Genomic DNA, 20441 nt, shown 5'->3' with positions numbered 1-20441 from the left:
GCTAAGCTATGGTGTAGACACAGTTGAACATTATGATATCGAATTGTGTATACACCATAGCTTAGCTGGGAGGTGTATTAGATTAGAGAAATAAATGTTCTTAAAAAATTGGTGCCTAGCTTAGCTAAGTGATTATATGTTCCTTCAAAAGGAATTTTGAATGTAATTTACAAAAAAAAAAAAAAAAAAAAAAAATGACACAGAGACAGGACAGAACCTATACGGCTATACCACATGAGACTATGAGAGTCTGTAACTTACTTCTTTAAACTCTCTATTCAAGGCTCATGAGAGACTCTTTTAAAGATTCTGAGTATATATGAATGATATTTGGTTATTATGGTCCTTCTGAGTTCTGAGTACTATCTTGAGAGCCATATGTACTTCAACTTCACGATCAAAGCAAATATTCCAAAGCATGGTATGTGCATAGCCCCAACAGCCGCATACCTGCAAACATCATTTAAAACATTTACTTTGTAGTCTTTAAACCCATTCAAGATCAACAATCATTTTCATTGTCTATATCTCTAGAACCAGAATAATAATCGGATAAGGAACTAGGCGATGAACTTTGTGTAAAGTTACCATAAAGGGGCATAGGGTGATGACAAATCCAAGAAAGGGTAAGGCCACCTGCACAAACAAAGATCATGCACATTGTTTATATTACACATACCTCAATAGCCTAAGCAAGTAAAAGTGTAAAACTAATATGTGCATAGAATAAAGTAAATAAAGATAGAAACATGACTATTACCAGAAGGAGACACAAGCATGAACAATCCATTGGAATAGCACAAATATACTAGTCCATACCACAAAGTATGCAATTCTGAACAACGGGAACCGCTGAATACATATGGAAATCATCATCAAAGGTCATCATCATTATCATCAAAAGGTTATTATTATGTTGAATTAAGCATATCAACTAACCAGAGAATTCAGGAAAGTTTCACCGAGGAGGAAAATAGCATTGACCGAGTGCATAATCACAATGAACTGCAGTATCAATGTTTGGTTACAATTTAGCCTCAGAGACAATCAAAGACTTACAAAGTGTGACAATTTGCTTACAGTTAAAACTTACAAAGTCGAGACTGAAATCTTTGGCTGTGAGGAAAGGGTAGATAATGAACCAAAACACACCATCTGTAAGCAATACAGCTCCTGCACAAGTCTGCAATCCAAAACATGTTAAGACACGTAGAACTTTATGCAGAGAACTGACTCTTACTTCAAAAACTTACTTGAAAAAGAATCTGATGAATGTAACCCAATGTAGTTGCAATCTGACGTGTAGACCTGTTGTCTCTATCATGTCCGTTTGAAGATTTAAACGCATTCGAGTTTTCCCCATGCAGGGGAGGTCTATACGACCCTTGCTCTGCGTCGACTGTACTGACTCCGTTTTCATCATTATCAGCTGACTTAAATCTGTATATGGACACTAATGCTGCAAGCTGCATTACATCAAAGTCCAGTTAAAGGTTCTGAAAAACCGGTTCCACAGAAAATATTGCTCATCTGACCCTTGTAGATTCCACATAGTTACACATGTAATAACTACTAATCTCAGGTAGAGACAGAGATTGGATAAAGCATGTGAAGTACCATGATAAGGTGAAGAAAAGCCATACCCCAAAGTAAACTGTAACCAATGTGAAAGTCCATCTGATAAGAACAAAACAAAACTCATCAGAACTAGTCAGATGTAAAACTCTTTATGTAAATCACCAAGTCTTTACGAAAACTCACTGTGTGTAGAAGATGAAAATGCCGGTACCATCAGCAATAGCATTACCAGAGATAAGTCCAAGAAGAACAATAAAACCAAAAACACGAAAACCTAATAACCAATTCGGATGCATGTCTTTGACACAAGTGTTCCAAGTTTCATCATCATATACAACTCCAGTGAGTTGCTCGAGTTCCAAGCTTTGATCATCATCATCATCATTATCATCACCGTGTTTCTTGCGTTTTCTTGGTCCTTCGTATCTCCAAATCAGAAACGAAGACAGAAACAGAGACGTAGAGACGAAGATAGCACACAGAAAGAATCTCCAGTTAAGCCAGTAACTTGGGATGTTCGTCTCTGAAGACATTGTTGGTTGCCAAGTATGTTCAGTTGAGCCTGTAATGAAACTCGACAAATCAATTCGGCTAAACACATTCTTCACCATTATCAATCAAAGTCTCTGTAACTTTGTGAACTTCTGAACCAAGTTGATTCTTGATCTTCTTTTAATAAGAGTCTAATAAATTCATGTCAAGAAAAGCAAAAAAAAAAGCAGAGAGGCGAGATACTCATGATGAAACATCACGGATCTTGATTTCGTTTTTTTGGTTAGCATTAACAATAGACAATGAAAGAAAGATATAGCATTCAAAGCAAGAGACAGATTCTTTACTTAACCAAAGACAGACAAAGTAAGAAAAGAAAAAAAAAAAAGATTAGACAAGACAAAAGATACCTGTAGTAATGCTTTGCTTCAATTCAGTATCAGATTCTGTGAGTGAGGGAACGATGAGATCTCTCTCTCATCTGTATATATTTTATGTTGGAAAATAGTGGAATCGGATGTTTTTTTTTATATCTTTCTTTTTAGTCGTAGAAGTTTTTGTAGGAGATTTGGATTTGTGTTCTTGTTATACTCTCCACACCTTTATGTATTTTTATTTCGTCATAAACTTGCATTACATTAGAGCCATTTGTTTAAAGAATCAATCAAGACAGAGGTAGAAGATACCTGATGCAGGCTTTTTGTTACTGTTTAATGGGCTTAAGGCCCAGTTTTTAACAATAGTATAAGCCTCATAAGCGTGCTGTGTGATCTGAAACCAACTTGAAGCCCCCGCAAGCGTGCTAATCTGGTTTTCCCATTTGTTTCGGAAATCTAAATTTTGATTTTATTAAATTCTTTAATGAATAATTAACTGGTTATGATTAATGATTAGCTCCCAAATATCAAAAACTGTTAAAAATCTGTAGTCATTTAAGGTTTTATACGTGCTTAAAACTATTTTAAGGTTTTAGAAGAAGTGGATTTATAGAATCCGGGAATAAATTTGGAAAAGTTATGATATGTTTTTGAGAATTTGGTGTTTTATAGAATTTGGTGTTTCGGGTGGGTGGAGAACTTTGTGGATTGTGGTACAAGAAACGGTATTTGATAGTCATAATCTTAAGAGGCCGCTTTTTACGCTTTAAGATTTAAATATCTGAAAATACAGTTTTTTCTCTTCTCCAAACATTAATTAGTGTATGCTCCTCCTGCTTGCTCTTGGCCTTGGCTGCTTATAAAAAGAGCTAAGGGCACAGTGGCACACGATTAAAGCACAAAGAATAAACAAATCAATATATAGCTTGGAAAACATGGTATATGTTTCTCTGCCCAATGACCTTGTTATAGAGATCATGTCCCGAGTTCCAGGCAAATCCCTAGCCAGATTCCGATCAGTCTCAAAGCAATTTAAGTCTCTCCTCTCTGATCATTGCTTCCTCCGCCTCCACCACAACCGCTTACGGGATTCCGTTTTTTCCACAGTCGTCTACCACAAGACTTCACGTGATTACCCTTTTTCCCTCATGGCAAAGTACGAGATCTTTGTGAGCGACAAGGCAAATTGCCTCGTCCACCAGTTTACGGAACTCTTGTGTGATTTAAAGGGAATCAGAATGTTAAGCTCTCACCACCAGCTCTTATGCTTTGTTCGTCAATCTGGGATCTCTCTCTTTGCAACCCCGTGAACAAGGAGTTGAAGAATTTACCTGACCCTCCTTGGTTTCCACGGTGTTTCAACGGATTTCAGGAGTGCGTCTCCTTTGGCTTTGTTGAGGCCACGATGCAATACAAAGTTGTCAAGTGGCTTCACGACTTGGATGAAGACCGTACAAGGAGGTTGCTAAGTGGCCTCATGTTTGAGGTCTTAAATATCGATATCGTGGAAGATGGCCGTCTTAAACTATCCCCCTAGAGAATGCTGCAAAGACCATGTCTACAACTCTCTTCTCAGGTTCACGTCAATGGTATCATCTACTGGACCACTAGTGATTTTAAGATTGTCTCTTTCTCTCTACAAGATGGGACTTTCTCCCTAAGCCCTAAACCCCCGTGCTTCTGCCTTGACACCCAAGGATCCAAAGAATCTCATTTTTTCACTTTATCTGGAAGCCGCGGAAACTTATGGATTCTAGATTACAGTGTCCCATTTGATTTCATGGAGATTTGGAAGATGGAAGAAAGTGAAGGCGGTCTCTGGGACAAGAATCATTAGATCGACCTCGGGGGAGTCTATCCAAACAATATCGATGGTAAAGTTCAGGTTATAGATATTCTACCGGACAAAGTGTTCTTCAGGCTATCACCGTTGCGGTTGTGTCTACTTTACTTTGACGCCAAGAAAAACATCCTCCTGAACTAGGATATAGGGTCTGGAGACTACCAGATATGTCACTCCACCGATGGACTCTTATCTCTACAAAACATGGATATGCCTAATTTTGAACCATGATCCTCTTTTAGCTCTCCCTTTCGTTAGACGGTTAGAGATACAATGTATCGTATATCCTATGAACGTTAAGAGCATAAATCAAATTTCACTAACTGATTAATCATACATTAAGCAAATGCAAAGTATCATAAAAAAAAAGGATCTGTGCTTTTTTTTTGTTTGTCTATACTTGTTTGCGGCTTTTTGATGTTCTCAGAGTTGGATTTGAAGAAATGCCTGAAAGAGCCGTTGCAGTTTTCAGTTTGCTCTTACCCTTTTTTCTCTGTTTCAAGATTTGTAAAAATAGCCTTGTCATGATCGTTGACCGATAGTACTCTATAACTTTTTGCTATATATAATAACATTACATGGAAGTATGGAACAACTACTACTGTTTGTGTTTTGTTTTCCCAAACTATGGCATGTCTAGAAAATAACATTTTGACGTATCAAGCACAGAATCTCATGTTGACCAGGAAAAATCTGTGTAGAGGTTTTGGAGTAAAGCAAAGAAGTGAGATAAGATAAAGCCTTGTGCTTTAAGTTAAGATGTGTTTGAAAATAAGGGCTTCTCTTTATCTACTTTTAAGCCAAGCCAATAAAATCCCCTTAATTACTCTGCTTATATATATATTCAAACTATGTATCATCTCATTACACAAAGAAACTTTTCTATGCATAGAATCTCATATCTTAAAACTATACAATCATAAAAATATTTTTGTTGGAGTTTTTTTTTTTAATAAGCCTCAAATGAATAAGCCCTTCGTTATTTCCCTGCTTGCTCTGTTTATGGTAGTTTCTTATGGAGCTCCAGGAAGCACAATGTACAGGGAACTTGACATTCTTGGGAAGCATGAGAACCTCGATGTCCCTGAGGATGAGATTGACGATAATGTGACCTTCTTTGATTTCTCGTCGTTTACTAGCCAATATTCTGGTAAGAATCTGGTGAATGTGGATAGCTTTGGCGCTGCTGGAGATGGAGTTTCTGATGATACTCAGGTTCGTTATGTTTAAAAATGCATGATAATGCTGGTGGATAATACGAGAAACCTCCATTTTTAGATTTTATTAGCTGATGCGACGTTTTCTTATAACCAGGCATTTATAAGCGCTTGGAACATGGCCTGCTCTGCTCCGAACTCTGTCTTATTGGTTCCACAAGGACGTCAATATTTAGTAAATGCGACGAAATTCGATGGTCCATGTCAAGAAAAATTGATAATTCAGGTTAACTTAATTTTTGTTTTGTTTTGATTGCTATATATATATATATATATATATCTGAAAATAAAAACAACATCATACATATACATGTTATATATACAAATACAATATGGTCTTAAGCATTTTTGAAACTTGATTATTATAGATTGATGGAACCATCGTGGCACCAGATGAGCCTAGCCAATGGGACCCTAAATTTCAAAGGGTTTGGCTCCAATTTTCTAAACTACAAGGAACTGTATTCCAAGGGAATGGAGTTATAGATGGTTCTGGTACCAAATGGTGGGCTGCTTCTTGCAAAAAGAACAAGTCTAACGTAAGATCTTCTTTAACGTAAATTGAACTTTCTCTTCTAATTCTAAAGTAAAAGTCTGACACATCTTTCTTGTTTTTTTTCTCTTGTAGCCTTGCGTAGGCGCACCAACGGTCTGAAATATTTCCCTTTTGTGTTCATCGACCATTAGACTTATCATTTTTATGTTTGGTTTTGCTTTTAATAAAGTCTTTTATTTATAAAACAGGCACTAACTATATATTCAAGTTCAAATGTTTATGTGAGAGGCATAACAATCCGGAACAGCCAACAAATGCATTTGATCATAGCTCGATCAAACACAGTTCGAATCTCTAGAGTTATGGTCACATCTCCAGGGGATAGTCCCAACACCGATGGAATTCATATAACCGCATCTACTGATGTTGTAGTCCAAGACAGTAAAATCAGCACAGGTTGTTAACCAAAAACATTATTCTGGTACTACAAATATTAAACTCAAAATGTTATAGCTGATGACACTTAAACTTGATAACAGGAGATGATTGTGTCTCAATTGTAAATGGAAGCTCGAAGATAAAGATGAAGAGAATCTATTGTGGACCAGGACATGGTATCAGGTATAAAACCATCTCTAACCTTGTCAAAGAAAAAGAAAAACACTTACAATTTCTTTCTCTGCAGCATTGGAAGCCTTGGACAAGGACATTCGACAGGAACCGTCTCTGCAGTTGTGTTGGACACTGCGTATCTAAAGAACACAACTAATGGTCTAAGAATCAAGACATGGCAGGTGAAATCTCAATCTCTTGATCCTTGTTTTTCATACTTTCCTTCCAAAGAACTTCTGGATGTTGAATGAAAGATGAAATCTTTAAAAACAGGGTGGTAATGGTTACGTAAAGGGTGTACGTTTCGAGAACGTAAAAATGCAGGACGTTGCAAATCCGATTATAATCGATCAATTCTACTGCGATTCTCCATCAACTTGTCAAAACCAGGTTTCTTTCACATAACCATTAACTCATCAAGAAACCTCAAGAAATAACTTAATCTGTTGATTCATATTTCTTTGTAGACATCGGCGGTTCACATAAGCGAGATAATGTACAGGAACATAACCGGAACCACAAAAAGCTCGAAAGCCATCAAATTCGCATGCAGTGACGCAGTCCCTTGTAATCACATTGTTCTCAACAACGTCAATTTGGAAGGCAATGATGGAAAAGTAGAAGCATATTGTAACTCTGCTGAAGGGTTTGGTTATGGCGTGGTTCATCCTTCTGCTGATTGTCTGTATTCTCACGACGACAAGGACTTAGACCAAACTCATAAGCATTTCGCAGAAGAAACTGATCAAAATGCTCACGACGAGCTTTAAGGGACATATTTTGACGGTCGTTGATAGTGAGGGATGTACACGTATACGTTATATGTAGTTGTAATTCATCTTAGCAACTGACCTATATATATATAGCTTGTAAACGAAGCAAAAATACAATGAGATTGAAAAGCATTGTGTAGTGTTTAAAAACTAATTATACGGTAAAGAATATTGTAATCGTTTTGTATATATACTAGGATTTAACCCGCGGTGTACCGCGGGACAATATTTTTAATTTTAAAAATTTTAAATTTATATTGTATTTATTTGTTATTTTATTATTGTTTTTATTGATTTAAAAAATATAAAATTTTACAAGTATTTGATATTCAAAGTATAGGATTTTTGTGGTGTTTTCAAGGTTTTAACATGTGTAGTATATATATAGTCTAGTAATACATTTATCTCCTGGTACACATCTAAAAGTGTTTTAAAAAAAACAATTCCACTTAACTCCCTATATAAGATTAATGCCAACCCGTCTCACCAAAATCAAAATAAATTTTTGCGTAAAAAAAAATAATCAAAATAAGTTTTTTTATCAAGTTTAATTATGTTAATTGTTTTACCAAATTAGCATACTTATATAGATTATAATTTTTTCATGTCAATATATATAGTTTATAATAATTAATAGAATTTTAATTTTTTTGGTAATTCCTCAGAAAATAAAAAAATAAACCAAATTATATGGGAGTTTTCAACATATTTAATGTGACATTTTATAATTAGATTTTCAGTTTAGGAAATTTATTAATGTTAATATAATTATGGATATTGTAAACTTTTGTTATGGAAAATCTGTTGTATATCATTTAAATTTGAGAGATTTTAGCATCCATAAAAATAGTTTTGGAGATTTAATGGGTTAAAACTTTAATGGGTAGAGTTGTTTTTGGAAAAATCGGAATGTATAGATGTTGTTAAGATTTTATGGCAATAAATGTAACAAATGTTGGTCAATTTAATAAAGTTTAGTGTTTGAGTTTTTCTGCAATGTTATTTATGGAATTGTTTTAGGGGTTAATGTTGTAAAAATTAAATTAAATAATTAAAACTTAAAGGGCATAAACCAAAATATACTTCAAAAATGTTAATATAGATAAAAAAAAGAATGATTACTTTATAGGTTGAAGCAATTGTTCATCTAATCTATGTTTCTATTATGAACTTATCATATAGTTTTTTTTTTATGTATAAATTTCTAGAATTTAACCAGTGAGCGTTGTTAAGGTTGGCAACAAAACCATAACCAAAACAACAAATCGAACCCAATTATTTGATTTTAAATATAATTACACTGAACCATCATTATTTACATAATTGATTAGTTTGAGAATTTTTTTTTTTTTGGAATTTTAACCTAAAGTTAATCAAAGAAAATAAACTAAAATTCATAATTATATGTATATAAAAATTATTAAAAGATGTAGATATGTAATCATATGAGTACCCTAATCATATTACAATAAAAAAAATTATACTCATAACTACAAAAATTATAATTATAAGTTATCAAGTCTTAACATATGCAATGACATTTCCATTTTCTGATTGGGTCAGACAGCATCAACATATATATAACTTAAGAAAAGAGCTAATTGTGATTTTTTAATTTTTTTTTTGGAAGCTAATGTCCACGATGTCATATTTTTATTGGTTAGATTGCAGGATCCACTGACGAGCACCCAGGGCACCTGGTCATCGAAGATTCCAAAAGGGTATTTGCGTAAACTCAAAATGGGCAATTTCGTTAATTGGCGTGTAAAACGACATATAAACCGGTACCCCTCTCCTCCTTATAAAAAATTCCTCTCCTCACTTGCCAATTTCACCGTCGTCGTCGCGTTTCTCTTAAGCTTCTCTCTCTCTCTCTTTTTAAAATTTCTTTGGGTCTCTGTCTCAGATCTCTCTCTCGGGTACGTTCTTCGTAGGTAAGCTTTGAATCTTCTAGATCTCAGCTTTGCTCATACATTCTCAATTTAGATCATCAGGTTCTGCGTAGATCTGTATTGGATTTCATATGCATTGCGTTTTTGTGTTTGTTGTGAATTTTTGATGGATTTGAATTGTCGTGATCGATTCTGTTGAGGTTGATATTGCTCATATATGGATAATGCGCTTAGATTTCACAAGATATGTGTATATATGTCGACGATTCTGATTACGATCTGACACTGTGGATCTGTTTCGATTCTATTCGATTCCTTTTTATTTTTCAATCGTTGTGATTGTTTCTGATAATAGCCTCTGAGAAGCTTTGAAGATCTGATCAGAGAGATCATGAAGTTTAGGAACGTTTCAATTCTCTGTTTGGATCTGGCTGATCTAGTGACCTTTTTTGATATTGATCAGGTTCTTAGAGGATATAAGAATCGAATTTGGAATTGTAGATGCACAATATGAGATCGAATTCGCGTAATATAGAATGTGGATGAGGTTTTTGATATTGATCAGGTTCTTTTTTTTTTGTGTTTGTGCAGTGAAGCAAAGATGGGGTTGAGTTTCGCCAAGCTGTTTAGCAGGCTTTTTGCCAAGAAGGAGATGCGAATTCTGATGGTTGGTCTCGATGCTGCTGGTAAGACCACAATCTTGTACAAGCTCAAGCTTGGAGAGATTGTCACCACCATCCCTACTATTGGTAATGCTTCACATCATAAGACCTGGTTTCTAATTGTGTTGATGAGTTTAAACTTTTAGGATTGAATGATTGATTAGTGATGAAACTACAACCTATCAACAGGTTTCAATGTGGAAACTGTGGAATACAAGAACATCAGTTTCACCGTGTGGGATGTCGGGGGTCAGGACAAGGTACCCTATCTAGTTATTTCTGCATTTACAGTCTGATTTGTTTTTGTCTTCCTCAAGTGTTGAAAGTAAATTTCTCTTGTTTTCTTCTTTTTCAGATCCGTCCATTGTGGAGGCACTACTTCCAGAACACTCAGGGTCTCATCTTTGTTGTTGATAGCAACGACAGAGACAGAGTTGTTGAGGCTAGAGATGAACTCCACAGGATGCTGAATGAGGTTTGTAACCAGTGCTACAGAAAGATAAATTACTTTTCATACTTCTGTTTAAAATCCTGTACTTAGCAACTTTTTTGATTGCAGGACGAGCTGCGTGATGCTGTGTTGCTTGTGTTTGCTAACAAGCAAGATCTTCCAAATGCGATGAACGCTGCTGAAATCACAGATAAGCTTGGCCTGCACTCCCTCCGTCAGCGCCATTGGTAAATAAACATCCCAACAAGTTCAAAAAATCGAAACCTTTCGTTTGTTCAATATATTTATGTGTGTGTTTTTTTGCTTTCTACAGGTACATTCAGAGCACCTGCGCCACTTCAGGTGAAGGGCTGTACGAAGGTCTGGACTGGCTCTCCAACAACATCGCCGGCAAGGTAACATAAGTTTCAAAACACACAATTCTAACGAATTGGTTTATTTGTATTCTGTGGTACTTACATCTTTTCTTCGTGTGGCTCTTGCACAGGCATGATGAGGGAGAGATATTGTGCATTGCATCGAAATGATTCTGTCTGCTGTGTTGGGATCTCTCTGGATGCAAGAAGAGATTATAAATATTATCTGAAACCTTTTTTGCTATTGGGGTATGTGAATGCTTCTGATCGTGCAAGTAGATGTCTTGTACCTAAAATTTACTAGAAGAACCCTTTTAAATAGTTTTTTTATGATTGATTTTTTTGCTTTCTTATTCATGTCTTCATCTTTTTCATCGCATAGATAATTCCTTTACAAAAAATAAATGAATTAAGTTATTTCTTTCGAAATGTTGAGTAAATTTCACATCAGTATTGGTAACAGTAAACTCTTCAACAAGGAATATAGATATCAACATTGATATGCATTCTGTTGCTGCGTGTTTCAAAAATACTCGATATCATTTTGTTTTCCAAAATCATGGACTTGAGACTTAAGACTTAAGACAAGTCATTCCGGCGTCTCCTTGATGTTCTTCTATGTGTTGCCCATCTTTCCTTTATACCCCCAGATGTCCCAATCCGTTGCTCATCCGGTGAGTGACCATCCTCCATTTCTCCAGCTGCACGGATCCTGGTGGTCTCAGCCAATAAGTCATAGATGAGCATCTCTGTCGTCTTGGCCGTGATTCCTCTGAGATACCAAGAAATAGGTGGAGGTGGAACAATCGCTGGTTGTATTAGCTGGTCTAGTGTCACTTTAGATCCGATCCTCCCTTTGCATCCAGTGCACCGGTTATACTCATCCAACGTTTTCGGTTTCAAACGATCACACATATGTTCGTCCACAAACAAAGGCTTAACTTGCCAGCTTCCTTCAAATCTCTTCATGAATCCACTCTTCACTTGCTTGAATTTCATCTGCAACACATCCACCAATTTCACGAACCATTCAAGAAACTTAAAAAGACTTTTGTTGTAATCAGAGAGGGTCTTACAGAGTGATCTGCCCGGTTCTGATCCACCAAGACATGAACTGAGATCGTCCCTGACCACCAGAGAAATCTCCACAAAGCTGCTTGTTCTACTTCCACCACTTGCCTGAACCCTTCATCTACCAATACTTTCCGCGACATAACCTCCTGTGATTTCGAGGCCAATGAATCACAGGAGCTTAAATCTTACAGAGAACAAGATACATATAAAACAACATACATACCTTGATATTCTTGAAGACTCTTCTGTTGTCAGGGTCAATCACAATGTTATAGACTGCATCAGGAGGTAAACCAACATTCACCTCGGCTTTGAGATTGCAAAGCGACCCTTTTGGAATACTCACCTGCAAAGAATCTTGTTATTATCTCTCATTCTCATATAACAAGTTCTCACTGGCTCTGATAAGAGACCATGTTATGGAGTGAAGTCTCTTGTTCACCTTAATGACTGGTATCTGATCAGTCCACGAAGGGTTTTCTCTCCAAATACCTAACTGTTTCTCCAAATCAATTTGCATCGAGCTCGATGAGCTTTCTTTATCTTGCCTCCATGAAGAACCAATCCCATGCTTATCAGCTTTCAAATTCTTCAGCTGGGACTGTGAAAAATATACCAAAAAATGTTTTTTTTTTTGTCAGCTCCTCTAATAGATAAACAAACATCACAGGCATGTGTGAAATCAATCATAGTATATCACCTTAAGACAGGTTTGGAGCTTCTGAGAAAACCCAACGAATCTAGAGATTGCAGGATCAAACACACTTGTGACCACATTATTCTTGTTTCTCTCGGTGTCTGGACCTGGATTGCCCATTTATTCCCTGCACAATGTATATATAAAGCAATCAACATCCAAAAGGTTCATGTCTGGATCAGAAAAAACAACAACAACACTGAACATTCTGAAATTGGTCATACTCATACACATAAACAAAGAATTAAACTTTCACTTAAAAGTATAAAGCTTCCACAACAAATACAATATACATCAAAAACCCAGACTTTAATGACGCAGTTGAAGCTTTTACTCCAAAGTTAAGATTTTTAAGATTATCTTAACTGTAAGCAAAAAGCTTTTATCTAATTGAAGAAACACAGCTCAGAAAAAAAGCTGTAAAAAATTCACAATCAGATCCGAAGCAGAGACTCAATTTATGCGAGGCATTAAAGTGAGAGATGGGTCTTCTTTTTCCCCGACAACACTCACCGAAATCGAGGACCCAGACCAGATCTTACAACAACAGTGATCGACAAAAGTCTAAAAATGACAGATTTTTTTTTTTTCTTCCCCAAGGGTCTAAATCGTATGGAAGCTTTATGTTGGTTTTGTGTTACACAAAGCCACCATGTGATGTACACGCCTAAACACGTTATTCCAAGGAAGAAGATGACGAAATTATCATCGCGATGCGATGGATTCGAGAGTGTTGGCACATTTGTCTCTCTTTTTTTTTTTGTGTAGCAGACAAAAGAGACCATTGAGGAACAGAATTGCCACGTGTCATTTTTTAGCTGGACTTAGCGCGGAAGAAAAAAGAAGAAAAGCTAACGTTTATCAAACTGCGCTCACCCCGCTAGAAAAAAACGTCAATCACTTGATGGCTCTTTTTGCTCTATGGTGTAGTTGAAAATTTACTTTATTTTGTTTGGACAATATTTTTTTTGAATTCACCTACTAGATTGGACCAAAGTTCTTGATTTAATTTTCTCTAGTAATTGTTAAATATGAGTCTAAAAGATTGTATTGAGTGCACAATATGGTAGCAATGGAAGAGTGTTCATTGTCTAAGCTCATGAGTGATGAGTATCAAAAATGGCGTGATAGGAATTCATTAATATGTTCTACTTTTTGACTTCATGAAATTATGGATTTCAAACCTTTTGTTTAGCAAAAAAAAAAAAAAAAAAGAGAGAGAGAGAGAGTTCTTGGATATTATCGGTCCCAACAATAGATTGAAACCAATCTGCTATGGCATAAATAATTAAATCGAATTTAAACACAATCTAAAATGTTGTACAAGTAATTATTCATACTTTTATCATGAATTTTCAATACAGAATAAATATATTGGGCTAAAAAAATAGAGAATAAATATATCACTAAGAAGAATAATTAGAAGATTTTAAACTATTACAATGTGAGTCTTCTCATCCATTAAAGGTTTATAGGTTTTTACACAATGACAATTTCGAGTTATTGATCAAGTGGTTTGAAATATATAAATTTTATGTGTTTAGACTTATGCATACAACTTATGTTTTCACTGCCGTTAGAATCCATCACGTTGAGTATCATGTGGGCAAGTAAATGAGATCACCAATAATGAAATAATTTTTGAATCATAACACATTCTTAGTAGCAGCTTTTTTCTTCATTACTAGCAAACTTAAACCTAACCTTATATAAAACTAATCATACTCCAAATACTCCATTGAAAACCAATTTAGATATCACTTCTAGAATCTTTCTATATAATAAATTTACATAACATCTTTCAAAAATTGTGGCTATATAGCAAATCTAACAACAAGTTTTTGAAAGAAAAAAATCATTTTTGTATCGGTAAAGTTTAATTTGTTCCAATTTTTAAATCTATTTACAATGGGTATATTAATTTATATAATCGATAACACAATATAATCGTGGCAACAGAATGGATGTATTTTTAAAGATTCATGCAATATTCAGCGGAACAGATTTTTTGTTTTGCCCTCAAAGGCTTCAAAGATAGTTATGATTATTGAAGGGTTGTTTTTTCTTTCCGGAGGAAAAATAAAGGGAAGAAAATAAAGAATTATAAGTTTTAAATCTAAAGGTGGTATAGATAATATAATCCGATGCCATTGCAATTTATAAGAAGAAAATAACATTGTGAACACACACTTTCAGCATTTTCTGAGAAAGAAAAAGATATTCAAGGAGACAAAAAGTTTGAAAGAAATTGAAAAAGAAAATAGAAAAAGAATATTAGTGTGAAAGAACGAATATAAAATATGTTTTACACTAATCCCTATGTTGAAAAAACAAATATCATTCCATTCTCACTTGTTGGAACCCCACTCTCAAAGACACTAAACCTACAAAACTAAAGTGAAAAAGTAAACCTCCGCTTGGAAACTCACATGAAGAGTTAACGCTCGACACTAAAAAAAGACTGATGGTGTATTTTGTAGAATGAGTGGATCCATTTCCTAATTTTATTTGAAAAACTCGAAAATCATCATTCTGCTCTCCTGGTATTTAGCCCAACTTTATATATAGAATACACAAGATACATTCAAGCACTACGGAATTGAAATATGGAGAAGGAAGAGTGAAGAGTATAGAGAAAAAAAAAAAATGTGTATAAATTAATTGGGAATCGCCTAAAGAGTAGAGTCAATGATTGGTAAAGCATCCGCCCACTCATCAAATCTTTAAATTTATCTTTCTTGGAAACAATGAATTGTGTCTCATCTTTAAAACACTTAACCAAAATCCCACTTTCTCTTCATACAAAGCAATCAGAAATTGCTCTAAAGTGCATCTCTTATAAACAAACCCACATTGTCGAAACCAAAAGAAAAGAAAAAAGCAACTACAGTATATTTCTTTATTTAAAAAAAAAACAGCAATCTGTTAATTTCCACAAAATTAAGCTATATGTAACTTTATTTCAAAAATAATAAAAAAACCTATGTCTCACATGAACTTTATTTACAAAAAAAAATGATCATGGACAGGAGTGCTAGTACTATTAATACAATGAAGTACTCTTCATTATCACAGACCTCCTAAAGCATTATATCTCACCAACACAAGAATCAAAACCAAACCCACCAAAAAAAAATGGGAGATCAACCACAAGAGATTCAGCAGCCTCTTTATGTGTATCCGTCTTCTTCTTCTTCATCTTCTTCCTCTTATACCCCGTCCCCGCCTACACCCTCTAGTACTTCACGTGGCTCGTTCGGTACAGTGTTCATTGTTCTAGCAGCGATCCTTATCTTAGCAGCACTGGCTTGTGTGTTTGGAAGGCTATGCAACCGCGGTGGAAAGCAACAGAAAGACAAAAACAACAACAAAAATTCCAAGCATGAGAAACCGTCGTCAAAGAAGAGCCGTGAGATCAGACCTGTGGAGCGTGAACCGAGAGAAAGAGGTGATGTGGAGTTTGGGTTCGAAATGAAGCGGCCTGGTCCAATGGGGAAACCCTCTGGTCGAAACGGAGGGGACATTGAGTTTGGGTTTGATAACAAGAGAGGAGGAGGTGGAGGAGGAGGAGGAGGAGGAAAAGGAGGGAAAAGACCACCTCCAGTTATATATTAAACATGGAGTACGGTTCAAGTTACCGGAGAAAGGAGATCACCATGTTCAAGGCCACTTCAGACACGGTGGTTCCGACTTCAAACTCCGGTCAGAACAGTCTTATAAGACAAAGAGACTTTTCATCATGCTTGCTTGCTTTATCGTAGTATTCTTGTTTGTTTGATTTTTGTCTTTTTTGGGTCGTTTGGTTTTGTTTCATATTGGTATGGAACTTAGATTATAAATGAAAGCAAGCAAGAACAAAAAAAAATTAATTGACAAGTAACAATTACAAGCTCAAATATGTAAAAAAAATAAGAAGATGGAGTTCTTCATTTATGTTATCACACTCAACAAAAATCCGAAACTCATGAACATAGAGAAACAAGCAAAAGCAAACAAGATTCAAATCACTCTTTCAGAACTATTGTGACTTCTCTTTTTCTCTTTTTGCTGTTGCTTTTTTATGTTCTCACCTATGATAAGTCTTTTGAGGCAAATGGCCACCATTATGGAGCAAAACTAAAGGTAGCTAGCAAGAAACGAATCTCACACACACAAAAAAAAAAAAAAAAAAATATACAAAAGAGCGTATTAATGCTGTACAGAGAGCTCAAGCATATGATGGGACAATAAGGCAAAGACCCCAAAAGAAGAAGAGGTATAAGTTGTTGACCTATTTTTGGATCAGAACCGTCGGTTATTGAAGTTTCGGTTCTCGGATTCAGTCCTTGTGAACTCAGAGGAGGCTCCGTTGGATCCTTTCCGGGAGCCTTGGACAGAGTAGTCTCCACTGTACATGCCGGAATCTGAGCTGTCGTCAAAACCAAACGCCATTTTCCTGAACTTCATAGTATCATGGTTATACTGACCAGAGTCATAAGCACTGCTTTGTCCCACTTTGATTCCGTTGCTGATATCTCCCATGTCTCCTTCACTATCCAGTGCTCTCACAACCTTATTTTAAACAAGTTTTGTCCAAGTTTTCAAATTAGATAAACTATAGAACATGATATGTATAGATTTGTTGCTATATATGTGAGATTTGATTAGTCATAGATAATGTTACTAGAAAGGTACCTGAACCATGCGTGGACGTTTTGGACCAGAATGCCTAACACAAGCAGCAGCCGTTTCAATCATTCTGAAAACTTCATTCTCCACGTAATGCTTTTCGAGCCGTCTATCAACTAGTTCGCTGAAATCGCCGGTCTCAATGGCTTTGTGAAGCAGTGGGCGAGCCTGTGAGTTCATCATAGATTATGTCATTTAAATTACTAGAGCCAAGTCCAACCATATATTGAGACATGTCAAGACAGATTAGTAAATTTACCCATTCAACCAAGCTCTCTTCTCCCAGAGGCTGGTACTGGTCAACTGGTTTGCGTCCTGTTATAAGCTCTAAGAGAACAACCCCAAACGAGAAAACATCTGATCTATCAGTCAGCTTTCCGCTTTGTGCATATTCTGGTGCCAGGTACCTGAAAACAAAAGTCAATAACATTGAGCCTTATGTACTTTACAAGCAAACTAGTTCATCAAACTTACAAGTGTAAACACCTGATACTACTATGAACTTTTTTCTCCCTTAGATGAAGATACTATAATTGGTTTAACTGTTAATGGAGTAGAGTCTTTGGTCAAGCTTACCCAAAGGTTCCCATAACACGAGTTGATACATGGGTTTGTGTTGAATCATTGAGTTTGGCAAGCCCAAAGTCAGCAACCTAAACACCAAGAAACAGAAAGGTAAGAACAAATAAATGTCTCATCAACTAAAAACTTCAGAGCCAAAGCTCCAAACAGAGGAAATGTTTTTTTTTTTTAAGATGGTTTGCTTTATTGCCTGAGCTTCAAACTCATCGTCCAGCAAGATGTTTGCAGACTTTATGTCCCTGTGAATGATTTTTGGGTGACCTGCAAAACAAAGTCGCCATGATTCAGCTTATGTTTGAACTTTGAAGGACCTAAAACATTGCCATCACATGCAAATAAGTACTTACAGTCTTCATGCAAATAGGCCAAACCTTTGGCAGAACCTATAGCGATTCTGACTCTCCTAGCCCATTCAAGAACTGGCCTTCCCTTCCCTGTCAAGAACAGAACCCATGTAAGTCAATTACTCCATAAGAAAATCTTGTCTGATGAAGAAAGTGCTAAAAAGAACCTCACCATGCAAATGATGCTCCAAGGTTTGGTTAGGAACATACTCATAGATAAGCAATCTCTCTGAATCCGAAATGCAGTAACCAACCAGAGAAACCAAATGGCGATGATGAACACGGCTAATGATCTCAACCTCTGCTTTAAACTCACGATCACCTTGTCCACTACCAACCTTAAGCTGCTTAACAGCAACTAGTTTCCCATCATTTAGTTTACCTTTGTAGACACAACCAAAACCTCCTTCTCCAAGTATGTTCTGCTTAGCAAATCCTTCAGTTATGTCCATTAGTTCTTCATAAGTGAAATGCGTTTGACCACTTCCCATCACAGCTGAATCAGGTGCACTCCCTGACCGTGTATAACCTCCACCTCCTCCTCCTCTTTGGCTGCCAAAGCTGTTCCCGGAACTGGATTGTTGTTGTGTATTGTAACCACCAGGACCAGAGTATCCCTTTGTAGGGTTTTGACCGTATAAGAATCCATCTAAGTTAAAGCAAAAGCAAAAGAAGAAAGCTTGAACATTTGAATCTTAAAGACCAACAAAGAAGATGAGAGAGATGGATTAAGATTATACCTGACTTGATGGAGAAGTTTGAAGGAGGCAAGTACTGTGAGTCACTGTAAGCATCAATGTTTCGCTTCTTCTTTCTTCTGACTAAAAACACAACTGCCATCAAGGCAATGACTGCGAAACCGGCTACTGCAAAACCGACCATAGTCTTCCCTTGATAGCCGCCGCCACCGCTATTTGGAGGTGGCGGGACAGAGATTCCGCTGCTGGGGACTCCACGCGGTCCACCAGCAGCGGTAGACTTAGGTGGTAATGCGTGAGAGGAGGTATTACGCGGTGGAGCGTTAGGAGGAGCAGGAGGCGATATGGCAGGTGCTGAAGGAGATTTGGGAGGTGCTGAAGGAGACTTTGTAGGTGCTGAAGGAGATTTGGGAGGTGCTGAAGGAGACTTTGTAGGTGTTGAAGGAGACTGTTTAGGTCCCGGTGAGTGTTTTTTAGGTTTCTTGGGTCCGCCCTTCGGTGATGACGCTGGAGGAGGTACTTGTTCAGGAGGCGGAGGAGCAGGGGGGCTGTCTTCTTCATTAGGCGGAGGCGGTGGTGATTCAAACACTTCCGGAGGTGGAGGGGACTCCGGCGGCGGTGAGTCTTTCGGTGGAGGTGGAGAGAACACGGTGGGAAGAGGCGGCGGAGCATCTGTCGGTGGGGGTGGAGGTGGAGAACTTGGCGGAGGAGATGGATCAGCCGGCGGAGGAGATGTATCAGCCGGCGGCGGAGGAGAAGGAGAAGTATCGGCCGGCGGAGGGGATGAAACAGCTGGAGGCGGAGATGAATCAGCCGGCGGACTAGGAGGTGGTGCTGAATCAGCAGGTGGCGGGGCGGATCCGCCGGTTGAGTTATCCGGAGGAGGAGCGGAATCAGCAGACGGTGCAGGTGGAGAAGAAGACGGCGAGTCCGACATTTTCTTCTTCTTCTTCTTTAATTGTGTAACACTCAAATCCGTAAAAAACCCAGAAACCTCTCTGTTTTAGCGAATACTCTGCTTCTGAAAATCCAAAAATCATTCAACAGAAGCAGAGTTATCGTCTCTCTCTCCAAGAAACCCACAAAAATGAAAACTATACCTTAAAATTCATCCATTGATTAAAACAAGATCCGTAATAAACTATGTTTTTTTTCTAATCACCAAAAAAAAAAAAAAAAAAGTTTATAAATCGAAGAAGACCTGGAAAAAGCTGGAGAAATGCGTACCATTACGGAGTTATAAATTTTGAAGATGTCAAAATTAATACAAACGTAACAGCTCCACATGATCTTTTTTTTTTTTTTTGAAATTTAGTTTAGTGATTGATGAATGATGATGATGATACAAACTTCATTGGAGGCACGTCGTTGTGTCTTCTGTAAGCCCCCGTTTGATCCAAAACTACGTCGTTCGGAATATTCCCGTGTTACCGCGCAAACTTTCAAATTCCCTGATCCGACCCGTTCAGACCAACCCGACCCGTTATAAATCTTCCGTGTTGGATTCATTAGGAAAAAGAGGAACAGACACTATGACGTGTTTTCTAATTCCAACCTACTGTGGCTTTTTAAAGCCCAAAACACATTGGGCCTCTTGATTTTTCTCCTGTTTTTCAAATTCCAAATATC

The 20441-nt window shown here is 36.9% G+C and overlaps 6 protein-coding genes across 15 annotated transcripts; 3 read left to right on the top strand and 3 right to left on the bottom strand.

The window, feature by feature from the left end:
* Positions 1-108: 108 nt before the first annotated feature.
* Positions 109-2716, bottom strand: LOC104750889 (uncharacterized). Of its 3 annotated transcripts, none has more exons than XM_019237580.2 (9): positions 2481-2716; positions 1762-2140; positions 1644-1677; positions 1254-1466; positions 1094-1183; positions 940-1005; positions 761-852; positions 589-636; positions 109-450 (listed from the first exon to the last, which is right to left on the bottom strand). In XM_019237580.2, the coding sequence occupies exons 2-9, from the start codon at positions 2109-2111 to the stop codon at positions 363-365; spliced, it is 981 nt and encodes a 326-aa protein (XP_019093125.1). In that variant the 5' UTR covers positions 2112-2140; positions 2481-2716; the 3' UTR covers positions 109-362. The 3 variants fall into 3 exon arrangements, with proteins under 3 accessions (XP_019093125.1, XP_087345881.1, XP_019093124.1); XM_087489755.1 differs by having other exon boundaries at positions 1618-1677; positions 2481-2700; XM_019237579.2 differs by lacking the exon at positions 2481-2716 and having other exon boundaries at positions 1762-2318.
* Positions 2717-3340: 624 nt separating this feature from the next.
* On the top strand, positions 3341-7648 carry LOC104750887 (putative polygalacturonase At1g80170). The gene is made up of 9 exons (XM_010472743.2): positions 3341-5505; positions 5605-5733; positions 5876-6046; positions 6136-6156; positions 6252-6459; positions 6543-6624; positions 6689-6797; positions 6889-7005; positions 7083-7648. The coding sequence occupies exons 1-9, from the start codon at positions 5050-5052 to the stop codon at positions 7383-7385; spliced, it is 1596 nt and encodes a 531-aa protein (XP_010471045.2). The 5' UTR covers positions 3341-5049; the 3' UTR covers positions 7386-7648.
* Positions 7649-9135: 1487 nt separating this feature from the next.
* On the top strand, positions 9136-11178 carry LOC104750886 (ADP-ribosylation factor 2-B). Of its 4 annotated transcripts, none has more exons than XM_010472741.2 (7): positions 9136-9322; positions 9872-10029; positions 10132-10202; positions 10298-10417; positions 10502-10620; positions 10707-10788; positions 10881-11178. In XM_010472741.2, the coding sequence occupies exons 2-7, from the start codon at positions 9882-9884 to the stop codon at positions 10884-10886; spliced, it is 546 nt and encodes a 181-aa protein (XP_010471043.1). In that variant the 5' UTR covers positions 9136-9322; positions 9872-9881; the 3' UTR covers positions 10887-11178. The 4 variants fall into 4 exon arrangements, with proteins under 4 accessions (XP_010471043.1, XP_087349432.1, XP_010471044.1 ...); XM_010472742.3 differs by having other exon boundaries at positions 9160-9307; XM_087493306.1 differs by lacking the exon at positions 10881-11178 and having other exon boundaries at positions 9159-9307; positions 10707-10797.
* LOC104750885 (uncharacterized) lies at positions 11140-13402 on the bottom strand. Of its 4 annotated transcripts, none has more exons than XM_010472737.3 (6): positions 13034-13402; positions 12524-12647; positions 12266-12424; positions 12047-12169; positions 11826-11969; positions 11140-11748 (listed from the first exon to the last, which is right to left on the bottom strand). In XM_010472737.3, the coding sequence occupies exons 2-6, from the start codon at positions 12638-12640 to the stop codon at positions 11329-11331; spliced, it is 963 nt and encodes a 320-aa protein (XP_010471039.1). In that variant the 5' UTR covers positions 12641-12647; positions 13034-13402; the 3' UTR covers positions 11140-11328. The 4 variants fall into 4 exon arrangements, with proteins under 4 accessions (XP_010471039.1, XP_010471042.1, XP_019094152.1 ...); XM_010472740.3 differs by having other exon boundaries at positions 12887-13181; XM_019238607.2 differs by lacking the exon at positions 13034-13402 and adding an exon at positions 12814-12984.
* A 2170-nt stretch (positions 13403-15572) lies between these two features.
* Positions 15573-16396, top strand: LOC104750884 (uncharacterized). The gene has a single exon (XM_010472736.3). The coding sequence runs from the start codon at positions 15656-15658 to the stop codon at positions 16133-16135; it is 480 nt and encodes a 159-aa protein (XP_010471038.2). The 5' UTR covers positions 15573-15655; the 3' UTR covers positions 16136-16396.
* LOC104750883 (proline-rich receptor-like protein kinase PERK13) lies at positions 16374-20225 on the bottom strand. 2 transcript variants are annotated; one of them, XM_087493303.1, is made up of 9 exons: positions 20040-20225; positions 18855-19833; positions 18287-18763; positions 18118-18204; positions 17961-18031; positions 17765-17841; positions 17448-17595; positions 17195-17356; positions 16374-17071 (listed from the first exon to the last, which is right to left on the bottom strand). In XM_087493303.1, exons 2-9 carry the CDS (start codon positions 19747-19749, stop codon positions 16802-16804), a joined length of 2187 nt encoding a protein of 728 aa, XP_087349429.1. In that variant the 5' UTR covers positions 19750-19833; positions 20040-20225; the 3' UTR covers positions 16374-16801. The 2 variants fall into 2 exon arrangements, with proteins under 2 accessions (XP_087349429.1, XP_087349430.1); XM_087493304.1 differs by having other exon boundaries at positions 20014-20158.
* Positions 20226-20441: the final 216 nt, after the last annotated feature.

This window comes from Camelina sativa, chromosome 16 (assembly GCF_030686135.1).
Source record: "Camelina sativa cultivar CO46 ecotype springtype chromosome 16, ASM3068613v1".
In the NCBI taxonomy this organism is placed as follows: Eukaryota; Viridiplantae; Streptophyta; class Magnoliopsida; order Brassicales; family Brassicaceae; genus Camelina; species Camelina sativa.
The sequence above is the reverse complement of the archived record's forward strand: the minus strand, read 5'-3'. Positions and strand labels throughout refer to the sequence as shown.

Coding starts and splice junctions, on each gene's coding strand:
- LOC104750886 (XM_087493306.1), top strand. CDS start 9,882: ATGGGGTTGAGTTTCGCCAAGCTGTTTAGCAGGCTTTTTGCCAAGAAG. Junction 10,030..10,131: donor CACCACCATCCCTACTATTG/GTAATGCTTCAC, acceptor ACCTATCAACAG/GTTTCAATGTGGAAACTGTG. Junction 10,203..10,297: donor ATGTCGGGGGTCAGGACAAG/GTACCCTATCTA, acceptor CTTCTTTTTCAG/ATCCGTCCATTGTGGAGGCA.
- LOC104750883 (XM_087493303.1), bottom strand. CDS start 19,749: ATGTCGGACTCGCCGTCTTCTTCTCCACCTGCACCGTCTGCTGATTCC. Junction 18,032..18,117: donor GGCCTATTTGCATGAAGACT/GTAAGTACTTAT, acceptor TTTGTTTTGCAG/GTCACCCAAAAATCATTCAC. Junction 17,842..17,960: donor ACGATGAGTTTGAAGCTCAG/GCAATAAAGCAA, acceptor CTTGGTGTTTAG/GTTGCTGACTTTGGGCTTGC.
- LOC104750884 (XM_010472736.3), top strand. CDS start 15,656: ATGGGAGATCAACCACAAGAGATTCAGCAGCCTCTTTATGTGTATCCG.
- LOC104750885 (XM_010472737.3), bottom strand. CDS start 12,640: ATGGGCAATCCAGGTCCAGACACCGAGAGAAACAAGAATAATGTGGTC. Junction 12,425..12,523: donor AGCTCCAAACCTGTCTTAAG/GTGATATACTAT, acceptor TATTTTTCACAG/TCCCAGCTGAAGAATTTGAA. Junction 11,749..11,825: donor AGAACCGGGCAGATCACTCT/GTAAGACCCTCT, acceptor GATGTGTTGCAG/ATGAAATTCAAGCAAGTGAA.
- LOC104750889 (XM_019237579.2), bottom strand. CDS start 2,189: ATGGTGAAGAATGTGTTTAGCCGAATTGATTTGTCGAGTTTCATTACA. Junction 1,184..1,253: donor TTCATCAGATTCTTTTTCAA/GTAAGTTTTTGA, acceptor TTTGGATTGCAG/ACTTGTGCAGGAGCTGTATT. Junction 1,006..1,093: donor AAGATTTCAGTCTCGACTTT/GTAAGTTTTAAC, acceptor TTGATACTGCAG/TTCATTGTGATTATGCACTC.
- LOC104750887 (XM_010472743.2), top strand. CDS start 5,050: ATGTGTTTGAAAATAAGGGCTTCTCTTTATCTACTTTTAAGCCAAGCC. Junction 5,506..5,604: donor GAGTTTCTGATGATACTCAG/GTTCGTTATGTT, acceptor TCTTATAACCAG/GCATTTATAAGCGCTTGGAA. Junction 6,460..6,542: donor AGACAGTAAAATCAGCACAG/GTTGTTAACCAA, acceptor ACTTGATAACAG/GAGATGATTGTGTCTCAATT.